This window comes from Lagopus muta, chromosome 3 (assembly GCF_023343835.1).
Source record: "Lagopus muta isolate bLagMut1 chromosome 3, bLagMut1 primary, whole genome shotgun sequence".
Classification (NCBI taxonomy): Eukaryota; Metazoa; Chordata; class Aves; order Galliformes; family Phasianidae; genus Lagopus; species Lagopus muta.
Genome location: NC_064435.1, coordinates 67,376,445 through 67,390,980, shown reverse-complemented (window position 1 = coordinate 67,390,980; position 14,536 = coordinate 67,376,445). Strand labels below are relative to the sequence as shown.

Here is a 14,536-nt window from a genome sequence, read left to right as displayed (position 1 = left end):
CACTGTGATCAGGTATGCAGCTGTTTACATTGCAAAACCTTCTGGCAATATTTCTGCAACACAAAAAGAAAAAACTTCAGTAGTGTCAAATAGATACTTCTGGAAAAATAACTGAGCATTCAGAAGTAGTATGACTAAAGCATGCTACCTCAGGATTACCTTCTTAGTACAGTCCTGAGAGAAATCATGTAACTTATTACTGCAATGTGAAGACTGCATTTGATCTTCTTTAATCTAGAACCAACTTCCAATATCCTTGGTCGTTTTTTTTCACTGTCCAATGGAAGAGAATTGGCTCTGGAATTTGTTTTGACAGTAGGCCATTCAATAAAATTGGTATGAAATATGCCCTCTTAAGTGTTGAAATAGCAAGATTCCTCTCCATTTCCACCTCCAACCTCTTATTGAAAGAGCAGACTGACAAAGCACAGCATTGGCCCAGCACCCATAGGCATCTCCCCAAACCTAAACACAGCTGCTTAATCTAATTTTAGATCTACTAACCCTTTTGCAGCTGGGGAACTATTGACATTTGTGTCAGATAGCACTGAAAGCATCATCACGGTAGCTAAACAGTCCCCAGTAAAAGTCCCTGCATGTGTCTCACTGACTGAGAGGCATAGTGTAAATGTGCAAAAGGGAGGATTCACAAGGCCAAATCCTGAGCCAGTGAGTATGTGTACTACTCCAGGGACAAAATGAAAGATGTCTATGTAGTCCACTGAGTTGGAGCATGAAAAGGGAAAGGTTTGCGAGGGCTAGTTTTGTATGAAGGGCAAGGCAATTTTAGGTGCTCTGAAGCAATATGCAAACTGTTCTCCTTTCCCACACCTGTGCCCTACCTGTACCACAGGTACAGGTACCTGGGAGCTGTGTCCTCCCCTTCCTCCCTCAGACCAAGGACAACTCCTAAGCACTAGCTCTTCTGCAGAGCAGTGACCACCATCTGTCTGGTACAGATCTGACCAATGCCCTGTGTACATGTTCAGATTTCACAAGCTTTTCTCTTGTTCATTTAGGCTTTAAAATCCCCTCTCTAGCTGGTGTTCACATCATTTGTATGTACCTGATCCCATTAAGCGTGTAGTTGCATGCTTCACTGTTTATACTTCTGCATATGCTAAGCCTTTTGCTTTGGTAGAGGTGCCCATATTGTCCCCAGGTTTGTAGCACAGTAAGGACAACTTCCAGTGATGTCCATATGGCTTATTGTAAGACAATACTTGTCTTTCTCATCTGTAACAAGTGTCTTTGGTGTCCCTGTCAAATCTTGTCTTAGTCACTCCTCTTCTCCAAAACAGACTGTTCTGCAGATGCACACTCTGCATGAACTACAAGGGGTCTTTACAAAGCTCTTGTTTTCACCTTCTCTCAGACTGCCATGTATGACTTCCTTTAGCTAGAATTTCATTGTGTTAGTTGAAGAAAGGTAATCACCTATGAATTCCACCCAAACATGCCTTTTGGAAATATTAGGGAAGAGGGATACCTTACAGATGTTGGGTTATGGAATCTATGAGACTATTTCTCTTGGACAACTGTTGCTTTGACGGGAAGAGTGTAAAGTGCAATGTTTATGGAATATCTGTAGGAAGCAGCTTTACCAGTAACAAACTTAGCATGTAAACATGTTTCCACGCAGATACACCTCTGTGAGTCAGGAATATTTTCATACGTTTGGAGCATTTTAACCTCACTGTTGCTTGAGGTTATTATTTTGCTTTTTAAAAATTTCTTGTTAAATGCCCTTTTGGTACTTCCTCATCCTTTAATGCCCACATAAAAAAATCAGATGAGAAAAAGTCGAGGATGACAAGCTCTGTTCTTACTACAGGTTGTCAGCAAACCTTTCCCTTCAGTTTTTTTCCCTTCAGCCCCTTCCCATCTGACATTTCATAACAGAAAAGTATCAAGAAGGGCTGTTACTGACAGTCCTGTAGCAGTTTCCTTAGCTTCTCTGTCATGTGGCCAGTGAAGGACACAGCACTCTTTATAGAGGAAGCATGGGTTACACATGGAACTTGAGAAATAGGTTCAGTATGTCTCGTAGGTGCTACAAGATATGGTTTAGTAGCTTAGTGGGTGGTAATGGTGATTGGAGGATGGTTGGACTAGATGATCTTGTCGGTCCTTTCCAATGTTGTGATTCTATGATTCTATAATTCTTGGTAATGTTTCTTCTCTCTCCTTCAAAACTTTGTTTCACTGGCAATTCAGATGAACATCAAGCAGCCGGGTAGTTACTATTTCTTTGAACCCTGAACCCAGTACAAGATGTACCAACAAATAGTGTGATAAAGACTAACTATAAACACAAACTAGATCAGGCTCTTGGATGGTTTCCTGCTGAAACACCAACTCACTGCCAAAAGCACTTAGCCTCGGTCATGTGAATAGATTTCAGGATCATTACCTGACTCTGTCTGTAACCCGTCCATCTTCACTGATACATTAAAGGATTCCTATGGCTAAGCCGCTGGAGCTTACTGTGAGTCTGCACAGTGGAGCTAGAGTCCTTATTTTCATACCAAGAGAGGAAACATTTTGCTGGCTCGTTTGGTTGCCTTCCCTGCAGCCTGATCTCAGTGCAGTCCCAGAAAGCTGTGTTGATGTGCTCTGCTCTGTGCAGCGTGCTGCTGAAGACAAGGCATGCAGGCAGGCACTGCAGCTTGCACCTCAGGTGCCCACAGTTGGGTGGCAGTGGGAGGAAACAGTGGTAGAGGATGATGAGAAGGGTGGAGAACCTCATGCTGGTTGTACCACCAGAGATAGCTTATCCGAGGACACCTGTCTTTCTGGAATAATATCCATTTGATTGGAAGCCAAAATTACAGTGGGGCAAAATTAGCTGCCAAGGGCTGATTGGCACTTGTTGTCAAAGGTGGGGCAGTTCCACCCTACAGGGACAAACTTCTTATCCAGTGTACCCAGTCTGCTGTACCTACAGTGCCTCTGTGGATCGTGCTGTTACACATTTTTCTGTAACTTTTGTGTCCCTTTAACAATCCAGCTGAGAGCTGCTAATTAAAAAGCTGTCACTCTTATCTGCCACCCCCTCTTTGCCACAGTGCAGCCTGCAGTATAGAACTTAGGACTCTCACGTGAAGTGATAAGGTGCCTGCTCTATATTGGGTCTTCCTCACCAACCTCAGACACTCACCTCCTCAGTGTTTATGCTCTCAACACAGCTGTGTCAAGTGCTGGCTCCTTTCCTAAACAAAATCCTGTGTAACACTTTGTGCAACATGGGCTGCATACAGCCTATTTTATTTACTAATTATTTTTGTCCATAGCTACTAAGTCTCATCATAGTTTCTAGCCTTTCTGAGCTGACCTCTAACTTTCAGCATTTTGTACATACTGATACCACAAATGCCTGACAAACTGGGCAGTGCAGTGCTACATGTAGAAAGGCCTGGGCAGAACAGTCATATCTAACATGCTTTGTCATGCTGCATCTTCTGAATTTTATTTACTAAAGGCTTAGATCATCACATAGCTCATTGATTGCTCTGCCCAGGCCTTTTGTTGGCTTTTATCTTTTTTTACAGCTATGTGATTCTTCATGTCCCTTCAGAAGCTCATAAGGCAAAGACATTATTAATGGAAACACAAGTTGAAGAATCTATCTCTGCTGTTGTGAACAAATAATCTCTTGTGTGCCTTGTATTCCTGAGAATGACATCCTCCATCTGCAGTACTTTTCTGTTGCTGGAATAGAACTGATACCGCAGTTAATGAGTAGGACACGAAAAGAAAAGGGGAAAGTATGGATTCCAGGTCATAGACATGTGTGAGGGTTTGATGCATAGAACAGAGTACCAGTTATGCCTTATCAAAGAAGTAGCAGGTAGAATTGCTTGCAACACTCTGTTTTATCTGTAGCTTCCACTTATGTAAACAGGAAGAGATCCTGGCTGCTTTTGTTGACAGCCTCGTGTGCTGGGGTGGTTTATTTCAGTCTTTTTCATCTTGTTCTACCTTTGTAGCAATGTTATATATAATTTGCTAACACAGATGATGTTAAAGGTTCTCTCCTTCTCACCATAATACTTTCAATCCACTGCTTAAATGAATCAAATATTGTTGCAGCCTCATCTGTCTACTGCTTGAATAGCTGTTTTGTCTGCACTCAAAACTCTTGCTGGACTTTAAAGCTACTGTTAATCATCAACTAACATCAACAAAATGCTTCTGACTTGTCTCAGAATAACAAATAAGCCATCCAAACAAAAAACGGCATGCACTCAAATTATTTGAAAAAACTTCAAGAGGAATTTTCTTTGCTATTGATTGCTAAGTATAAGCAAGAATTTGCATGGAATAATGTCACAAGCAAAAATTAGATTATTGTGTTTACTTTCAAATATAGGCTAAGGGACATCTCTTTAAGATATGTATATGCCATGTGATGCAGTTAAGTACCTTCACTGCAATAAAAGGTGTACTCAAATGCCATTAAAAATCAATGGGAGTTAGGTACTTCTGTCCTTCAAATTCCCCAGCAACTTCAGTATGATCTGTTTTTCTCTGTTACTCCCTAAATACTTTGACAGCCAGGTCTTATTGTATATCTCCCAGCAGAGAAGATTATGAGTTGAGATGTGAAGTTCTCTTTCAAATGAGATTTTAGCCCAGGCACTCAAAACCATGCTAGTACCAAAGTTTCAGAAAACTTTGAAAGGTGTTTACATGTGGGAGGAGCCCACGTGGAGATGAAAACAAATCACTCATCCTACATATGCTTTTTCCCCAGCTGCCTACTCTCCTGTCTTTTAAAAGCTGTTCCTTCAACCCTTCCTGTTTCCAAGGAAGTCCATTTTGTTTCTCCTTTCTCCCCTCTAACAGACTCTTTCACTCATTGCAAAGCAACTGCCTTCCCTTTGGCACTGTTCAGTTTTTTCCAGGGAAGTGTGACTCAGGCCCTCGTCCCTCTTCACGCCTTTCTGGGCGTCCCAGCCTGAGTGCCATGCTGAGCCAACTACAGTGCCCTTCCTAAGGAAACCAGTGCTTGGATCTGAAAAGACAGACAAATAGTACTGTCACCCCTCTTCACCTTGATATGTCAGTTCTTTTTTTGTCCAAATACTTTTGCTAAAGTCAGCTTTTGTCATGGCAAACACTCTTCATGACATAAATTTCAAAAATCCAGAGTGGAGCTCTCAGACGTCAGACAGCACAAGAAACCCACAGGGTGCCTTGCTTTTGGTTGAGTTTTTCATAGTATGGGTAGGCCAGCAGGAAAATGAGGGCAGAGCTGCCAGTACAGTGACACTGATACAATCTACATTCCTTGCACACACAAAAAAGGGCTTGGTTTAGACATCTCCAAATCGTACCAGTACAAAGACAATACCGGTGTACAGAGAGGGTACAAACAAAGTAAAACACAGAGCCTTATAAGGTGGTCTCCAACAGAACTGAAGTCAATTAATAAGTAAAGCTTTGATGATGTTAGAAGTGCCAATGAAAAACTGCTGGAATGAATTATTGTACAGGTAATTAATGCCTGTATGCATGTGTATAAGGACATGAATTTACTAGACACTATTTCTACAAAGACTGTATTGAGTAACTGAGAAACCTGTGCAAATGTAATGTTCTTGATTAGTGCATCTGAAAAGTTTGATTCCCAGCTAGTTTTGCCCCAGAAGTGATTTTGCCCACTATAACAAGAGAGGGACAGAACATTTCTTACAAAAGAAATAGAACATTTTACTGCTTTACTTTTTTCAGTCTGTCTCCAGGCTTTTTTTTTTGCCCATTTTTCAGTCAGACTCGACAAAAATCCTGAGTATTTCTGCTGGAGTGGTTCTCTTCCCTGCTCCTTCTCCTGCATCAGCAGAGCTTTTTTACAATAACTTTCTTTCGAAAAACAGGCCTGAAAAATGTGCTAAATCTGAGCATGAAGAGATTTTGCTCACTAACTAGACCTATAAAACCTTTGTGAGAAGCCAGGAATAGGAATGTGGCCTCACCATGTGTTGGCTCTTGTCCCCGAAGTGAGCATCCCTCCCAAAGCAAGTCCTCAGTGAGCAGTGCTGCAGGGACATCCTGAGTGGCAGCTCTGCTTTATGCATTGCTCAGGGGAGCTGTGCTACTCCAAGACACACTGCTGCAGGGCTTTAATGAAGTTTGAGATCAGTATCTCTGTCACTGCTTACAGCAAGTAATGAACTGTATCATTACCACTATCAACGTACCCCAGGCCATGTTAATTTGCACTTGGCAACTCATAACATGCGCATTATAGTGTGGTTGTGCAGCTCCTTTTGTGTAGATACACTCTGAAGACTGGCATCAGAAATGCAAAAAAATGTGCTAGTACACAACTATATGTATAATCTAACTCTGTTCTTCCATTATATAAGTTCATCAGACGTGCAAAGAAAACAATGCAATTTAACTTACACAACTGCAGTCACTAGAAATGAGCACAGATTAAGAGATCTCTACCATGCAAAGAGAGAATGATGGCAGAAGACCTTCTCTTTGCAGGGGCTGTGGTTTCCTTGGGACTGGGAGAAGGCTGGGCTAGGTGCTTTGCTCCTGTTTGCCCTTTTTCTGGATGCTTCAGCCAAAGTTCCTCTTGACTTCAGTAGGAGTTAACCTACAAGCAAGGGGAATGCCCAAGAAAGGTTATGCTTTTAGAAAACATGATAAAACTTGTTGGATGCTTTGGAAAATGTGGCATTCTCACAAATCAGAGTCATCAGACAGAGGTCTGAATTCCTCTGCTTGCTGTCCTACTGCTTTGTCCTGAACTGCCTGTGTTGCTTCTGTAACAATAGCTCTGTCTTTCTCCTATGTATTTCTTGTATAGCAATAATGCCATCTTCTTTTACATTTACTGCTAGCAGAACTACAAGTCAGCATCCTGTTTGCCTTCTTTATTGCAGCTGCATATGGGGCAGAAGGCTTTAGGGACTTTCATGCAATAATTCCCAAATCTTTTTCCCGTAAGTATACTGCAAGTTCAGCTCACTGAATTCAGAGCATTTCCATCTAGTTCCTACTTTTGTGATTTATTTGTGTTCCATTTCACCTCTCAGTAATGTTCATTTGTCCACTTACGCTCCCAAAGGGTTTAAGTAGTATGATTTTTTTTGCTTTGTTCACATATGTTTTGCTTCAACTTAACATAAAGCCTACTTCAAAAGCCACCTTCTCCAAACTCCTAGCAGGTGAGGCATATGCAATTTATTTATACAACCAATTATTATGTTATGATGTACATATTTACATACAAATTACCATTCTTATCGTTAAGAGAAAGCACTTGTGTGATTTATGGAAAATCTCTCATACACTCAAGGTGAGTAGTTCTACTGCTGCTGTTCACCACAGTGAAAACAGCACTACAGGGCTATTCTGCTAATTCTGGAAAATACAGTAGAACACCTCTGATTAGCCACTTTTGCCATCTTTGTCAGTCATTGTTTTATCTCTCTTTTTTCCTCCATACCTGTAAATTATTTCCCTCTTTAGAACATAACTGTTAAAGGATACCTGCTGTTTTGGACATGCATTTTATCTATCTTACATATAATTTTGATTACAATTTATATATATATATATTTATTTATTTTTTAATTGAAAAAACATTCAACTGCCTACAGTGGCAGACTTTATAAAAAGTGTTCAGCCAAGCAGTGTTCAGAAAGGTGAACGCCTTTACTCCAAGCGTGTTTCCCAGCAGGGCTTTCCTTCAGACCCTGTTGTCAGGCACATCCCTGCTGTTTGCTTGGAACACCTGGGAGGTTGCAGCAGGTCACAGGGAAAAGTTGAGCAAACATTTCATTTTCAAGTGAACATTAGGATCTTTCAACCTTTGATGTAATTAGTGCCCATAGCTTAATTACGTCATTGCTACTGCAGCACATAGGATGCAGTAATAAAGCTCCCATGTAGTCACTATTGCACAGAAAAGACCTGGCTCTCTATGGGGTGAAGCAGACCCCTTCCATACTTAGCTAGCCACTACAGTAAATAATCTACTTGTGGGTTCCAGAGAAGAACTGGGTTTTTCACTGAAAGGAAATAAAGATCGTTTGGAGACGAATGAAGAACTGTTTTTCCACTGAAGTCATCAGATCAGAAAACAGGGAATTAACTGTAAAGATAGTTTACTCTACCAAAAAAAAAAAAAAAAAAAAAAGATAACACGGTCTTGTAGAGAGAAGAGGAATGAATAGTACTGTGAACTGATCTGAACCATGGCTCGCTTCTGTAACATTTAGGCTTGAGACAGATGTAGTCTACCAACCTATAAGCTGTCACATGTAGTCGGACTATGCCAAATTCACACCTGCATTTTTCTTCTAGTTGCAAGCAATTGTCACCTACAGGATTATAATACAGAGAAGTTGCCCAAAAAAGTCAGAACATTCTCCCACCCATCTTTGTTGATTTCACTGGTCTTAATAGAAGCTTGTGGTTGTAGATATCCTTTCCTCTTGCTTTGTGACCCTAAAACACAATTATTTCTCCTATGATTTCCTGTGATGCCATCCTTGCTCTTGATTTTTTCCTTCCATCTTTCTTCACTTTTTTTTAATTTAATCAATGTTTGTTCTCTTTGATCAATGGGGACATTGTCCTCACTTATCCTATAAAACCACAAAACAAATATCTGAATTCAGTACAACGCTCAGGACCATTCTGCCAAGTGGAGAATGTTGTGTTTTCAATTGTCTTTGATGTGTTGTTTATTTTCATAGTTCTTCAGGACAAATCCATGAGTAGCTGTTCAGTTATTAATTTAATTTCTCAATTGTCAGAATCAATATCATAAATGCAAAAATCTCAAAGTGACCTAGGAACAGGCTTGTAGTGTCATTTGGGTTCCCAGTTCCCTGGATGCCTTGTATTTGTCTTACTGATGTTAACTGTTCATTGCTCCACGTGTTGTAAACTCATCGCATGGCACATAGAACTGTAGTTGTGTTTGTAGCTTTTGTTATTTGGATATATTGTACATTCTATGTGTAGAAGTTAACTCCTTTGATGTGACTGTTTCTTGGCCACTATATTTATTCTGCAATGAAACTGAGTGGCATCCTCTATTGTTTTTTTCAGCCGGTAATATTAAAATAGAGACTCAGAGTGATGAAGAGAATGGGCGTGCCTGTGAAATGAATGGGGAAGAATGTGCGGAGGATTTACGAATGCTTGATACCTCTGGAGACAAAATGAATGGCTCACACAATGGCCCAGGCAGCAAGGCTATGTCAGGAGTTGGAGGCATTCGACTTCCTAACGGAAAGCTAAAATGTGATATCTGTGGGATAATTTGCATCGGTCCCAATGTGCTCATGGTTCACAAACGAAGCCACACTGGTAAGGCCTGGCATAGTTTTTCCTTTAGTTGACAAGAGTCGGACGCATATTAGGATCTAAGTCTTCTTTTCTGACTGTCATGCACATGTTCCCTTTGTAAGACAATGCAGCATCGGTGGGCATTTGGAACTCGGTTATTTTGTTATTGCATTTTGGACAGCACAGAAATTGAAATTTCTCCTTGATGAAATTCCAGCTATTGGGTTAGAAATTGGGAAAAACAAACAAACAGACAAACCACAGTTTGCCAGAGTAATAGAAAATAGGCACAATTTCATTTATTCCAGTCAACAGTTGTACATTATGCTGATACCAAAATTCATGCCTGAACGAATGTGTAGTTTGGCCTGAAGCTACATGAAAATTTCAAGTTTCAAAAAAACACAAACTCTTGTTTAATTGCTAAGAAAACTCTTAAGAATTACTGGGAAAAAAAAAAAAAAAAAAAAGTGTCCAACTCTGAAATTGACCCAGTTCTAATGTTTCCAACAGTGCAACAAAGTTCATTATGGATCAGAGATTATAAAAGTGATTGGAAAAATGAATAAGTAACTTAAAGTTTTAAGGGAATTGTAGCATTAGGAAATAAGGGGTTAGTTTTATGTCAAGCGTTCCATAAAGTAAAAGCAAGCGTTGTCACTGGTTAGATTTGGACTAAAAGGTTTCCACTGGGATGCTAAAAGAGACATGCAAAGAGGTTGTGCTCCGTGGTGATGGCTTTTCATTATCAAAGTACTGTGAATCTTGCCTCAGTTTTCCAATTTTAAATAGTTTCGAAGATCACAAAATATGAAGAGGCTGAAACAAATGAAGACCAGGGTGACTCTCGTCTGACCTGAGTTTAGCTATTTAAAAATTTGGGTTCTAATCTAAATTCTGAGGACATCTTCAGCTAAAAGAGAAGAGCTGAACTGTACTGTTGTGGTGTAAAAGTTACTTTGAAAACAAATATTCAGAAGTTTTGTGTATTCAGATGGCAGGAAAGAACAGATATCTCTGTTGGGAAAGCCGTATCTAGTTCCTAGAAGAGGGCTGCAACATACCTCCTAGATATAACAAAAATGCTCTCTTAACATTGAATTTCAGTGGGATCCTTTGAAAGCTGATAAAATGTGTATGGAAAATGACTTGAACCTGAGGCCTTTCAAACAGACCTGCTGTATTTTTGGTACAGTTTTGTAGTAGTTTAAATAAAATGTTGCAAAGCAGTTGTGAGGCAGAAGGCTTTGTGTCTGCTCAAGGCAAAGTAAGTTCTGGAGGAACGGAGGAGCAGGTCTATTCAGTGCAGGCAGAGCAGAAAATCAGTTCATAACTTGATAAAAAGATGACAAAATGAGAACAACAAACAGATGAACAGTATATATTATGTGTAGACACGTGTACATATGCGGAAATGGGAATGGGAAAAAAAAGGCCAAACTGCACTTGTCCCGGTAGTGAAAACCTGAAGGAAATCATATTCTGTGATGTCGTGATGGTCAGCAAGAATGTTTGTCCACAAAGTATTCTGAACAGGTTATCCTTTGGGTGACAGCAAGTACCTCTGAGTGATGTGCAGTGCTGCTAGCTGAGCAGCACAGCCCTGGCTAGCACTCTGCCTGCTGTAGCTGAGGAGCAGCTGCTTGGGGCTCCCAAACACCAGACACCGTGTTTCACCAAGGCTGAGCAGCTTCAACAAGACATGGTTTTACACCAAGGCTGAGCAGCCTCAGCCTATTTTTTGCACATTGTGGCAGACGCGTCTCAGTGGGATGATCCGGGTTGCCTTCCCCCTGCCAGCCTCTCCAGGGGACCTGTCCTTGCTCCTGAAACAAGACTTCAGCTTCCAAAGCACCGTGCCTGGTCCAGCAATCCATGCATGTGCCATATGGCCCAGGCAGTGCCTTGCAGGCCCTATCAGCCTGTAAGTGTGGGGCCACTGGATCTTCTCGACCCCATGCAGCACCCATCCCTTGCCAATAGGATCCTCTTAGTCAGGAAATGTGGTTAAAACCCAGAGAGCAAACACCTCTTTGTTCAACAGCACCTCCTTCTTTTATCAGCAATTAAGCTAAGGGTTATGAAGTTGAATCCCTGAATCTTTCCATGGCAATAAAGCCTTTTCCTTCACTCCCGCCTCACTCTCAGGCCGTACTGCAAGCAGCTCTGAGAGGAGCTATGCTTTTGAAGGAAGCGGAGGCTCAGAGCTGGCAGTTTAAATTAAAGGGACATCATGAGGTGACTGCTTTTCCTTTCAGTTGTGCTGAGAAAATTAATGTAGAAATGGGATACACTATTGCAGACACTTAACTGTCTACTCTGAAGCCCATTTCAATACATGCCTGATGAAGGAATAAGCCTCACAAATGAATTACTTTGCTGCTAATTCATGTAAAACCTGCATATGCAGTGAGGCTTCCTTAAATAAATATTTGATAAGTGAACAAAACTCTAGCACACTGAAGTGCCAAAATAAAATGACTGCCTGACCTGATAAAAGCCATAATTACTTTTAATGAATACACCTGCCAAGTGCAGATATGCAGAGCAGCACCTGATATGTCTGCCCCTTCTCCCTGCCAGCAGCTGGAAGATGCTGGCTGCTTCCCAAGGCCTGACCTGTTGCTCCCAGCTGCAGGGCACACCCTGCTCACACACGTCCAACTCCATTGCTCATCTGGCCCAACTCTTCAATGTGCATGTTCCCCGGCCTGATGCTGCTTCTGCGATCAGTGTTTAGGGAAAAGGAGAGAGAAAACCCTTCCAGCCTCCTCCCATCACCTCAGCCTGTACCATATGTGTCATTTGTGTGCCTACTTGGACATATTTGTGTGTGCATATGTATGTATATTCCATCTTCATACACACACTCCTGTGGCATGAGTCACCAGTTAGTTCGGTTATGTCTTATTAGCTGGATCTGAATGTCTCAAATGTATTTAGAAAGTGAATGCCCCCTGAAGAATCGGTGTTTCTGAGCATTTGAGGAAGGAGGGCTATATGCAACTCTGAATGATTTTGTCATTATGATGCTTAAGAAATGAGATAGATTTCAATCAAGATGAGAAGTATTCTTCACTGAATAAGTAGTCCAGAGTTTCACTAAAGCTTGCAACCAACGCATTGGTGGCTGATTCAGCTCTGGGCTCCATTTTCATTTTTGCTCAAGGGGCAAAATTTGGGCCCCTCTCCCTCCATAGCTGCATGTCCAGATGTGAAATCCACCAAATGCAGATAAAGTGCTGTTCAGCAGGGCAAGAAAATAGCACACAAAGCTGGCAGGAGATGCGTTATGCATTGTTAACTTCGTCCTCTCCCTCCCTCATTCTGGGATATCTCTACAACCAGTCGCCTTCCATCAAAGACTGGCTGGGAGCTCAGCTCCATGTAGTTTCAGAGACTTTCAGTGGGGATGCTGTTTCACTTGTACAGCAGCACAAGTCTAGGATCCCCTACATTTCATTCCATTTTGAAGAAAAGCTTGGTATGCAGCAGTCTCACCCAACATGCTCCATCTGCCTGTCTTCTCCACCCACAGTGTGAGATTTATCCTGTAATTAAGAGAGCTGTAGGCTGGACATATATTTCATTCTTACTTCAGGGCACATCTCCTGGAGTACTTCTGTGATCCTTGTTCTCTCCTCTTAACACTTCTCTGATATTATTTTCTATTAAAAATAAAAGAAATGAATGCTAGAAAGAGTTGCCTAGTAAGAATTAGCCATTTCTTCTGAACGTGTCCCTCATTTCAAATTGTCTTCTTGATTTCTGTTTGGTCATGTTCTGAAAAATATCTGCCACACCGAGTAACTGCTGAGAGGTGGAGCACACCCTTACCCATTTTCATTTTTCCCTAACTTCCGTACATGGCTTATTAAGTATAGAGAACATACCTGCAGGCCGCTCCAGATGAACCAACTGTGAATGTCATTTAGATGAATCCATTTACCTGCTGGACAAAGCCAGTGACCTCATTGGGCTGGACAAGGAATGGGGCTGTTTGACCAGTGAAAGTATTTTGCCATAAGGAAGGCTAATCTCTCTGTTGGCTGCTTGCTAAAATTGCCAGCCCTGATCATAGTTGGCAGCTGTTTGTGTTGGGACTGTGCTGCTATCTAATTGCTTTCCAGCTTTTCTTTTCTGTTATCCAAAAGTAAAGAGCTGTCATGCTGCACGTGCATGGGCATACAGGTAGATCCTAGATGTCCAGAATAAAACATGATGGTTAAGAGAGACAGAAGGAAGGAACTGTTTAACTTGTATTTATTTTGTGCATAGTTTGACTTCAGCACTGAAATTTTATAGTCAGTATTATTGCTGTATTTTTAAAAAATGACATGTCATCTCTCAGCTTTTTCTAATATCATTGATGAATTATAATTACTAAAGCTAATTACATTTATGCCAAAGAAAAATAGAATTCAGCAAATGATTTTCTAAGGCTGGTTTTACTGAGGCAAAGACTACATCATAAGAGAAGTGGGCATGCAAGAGCAGATCCTGATAATGGAGTGCTCTCATGTTTAAATTTTCCTGTATTGCTGTCCTGTACTGCTGGAAACATAAGAGACTGTATTTCCCGCTGACTTAAGGCCTTGTCTAGCTGAAATCAACTGTCAAAAGCCAAGGGAATAAAATCACTCTAAAACAGCATTAAAAAGCAAACAGCAGCCATGTAAATTTTTTTGCAAAGGCAACCTATTTTGCAGGCACCCATTTAGACAAATCAAGTCTGTGACTTCGCATTTTTCCCTGTGCCTTTCCCAGGCATGGCCTAGGAGAGCCCACTTCTATGACTTCTCTGCCAAAAGAGAAGCTGGGAGTCTCGTGTGGAAGTGCAGGGCTTTTTCTGCACTGTTTCAACTTACGTGATTTTACTCTCTCTCTTTCTCTCTCTCTGTCTCTTTCCTGATTTGGCTGCTTAGGGACAGACAGGTAATGGAGAAGAAATTGAAAGGGAAAATACAGGGAAAATGTAAATGAAAAGAAGTTATTATAACTGTTATAATGAAGTGCCTTTCATTTAAATATAAGAATGTAACGCTGAAATGAACTTGTGATCCTGAAATGCATTTTTAATGAGTTTCCTTTTTATTTTGCTGCTTCAGTGGCATATTTTAAAGACCCTTTGAAAAAAGCCACATTAAAAACCCCACCAAATGCCACAACATGCAAAATTGGATATTGGTTTATTCCAAAACTGCTGATCAGGAAGAGT

At 41.0% G+C, this 14,536-nt stretch overlaps 1 protein-coding gene across 11 annotated transcripts in view; it reads left to right on the top strand.

Annotated features, from left to right (window-relative positions):
* Positions 1 to 14,536, top strand: part of IKZF1 (IKAROS family zinc finger 1) — a 72,955-nt gene that overhangs the window by 41,449 nt on the left and 16,970 nt on the right. For 8 of the 11 annotated variants that reach the window (XM_048939367.1, XM_048939369.1, XM_048939364.1 and 5 more), the window contains one exon: positions 9,079 to 9,339. The exons of the other annotated variants lie outside the window; for them this stretch is intronic. In XM_048939367.1, coding sequence (XP_048795324.1) covers positions 9,079 to 9,339 — 261 coding nt within the window. The remainder of the gene's footprint in view (positions 1 to 9,078; positions 9,340 to 14,536) is intronic. 11 annotated transcript variants of the gene reach the window in all.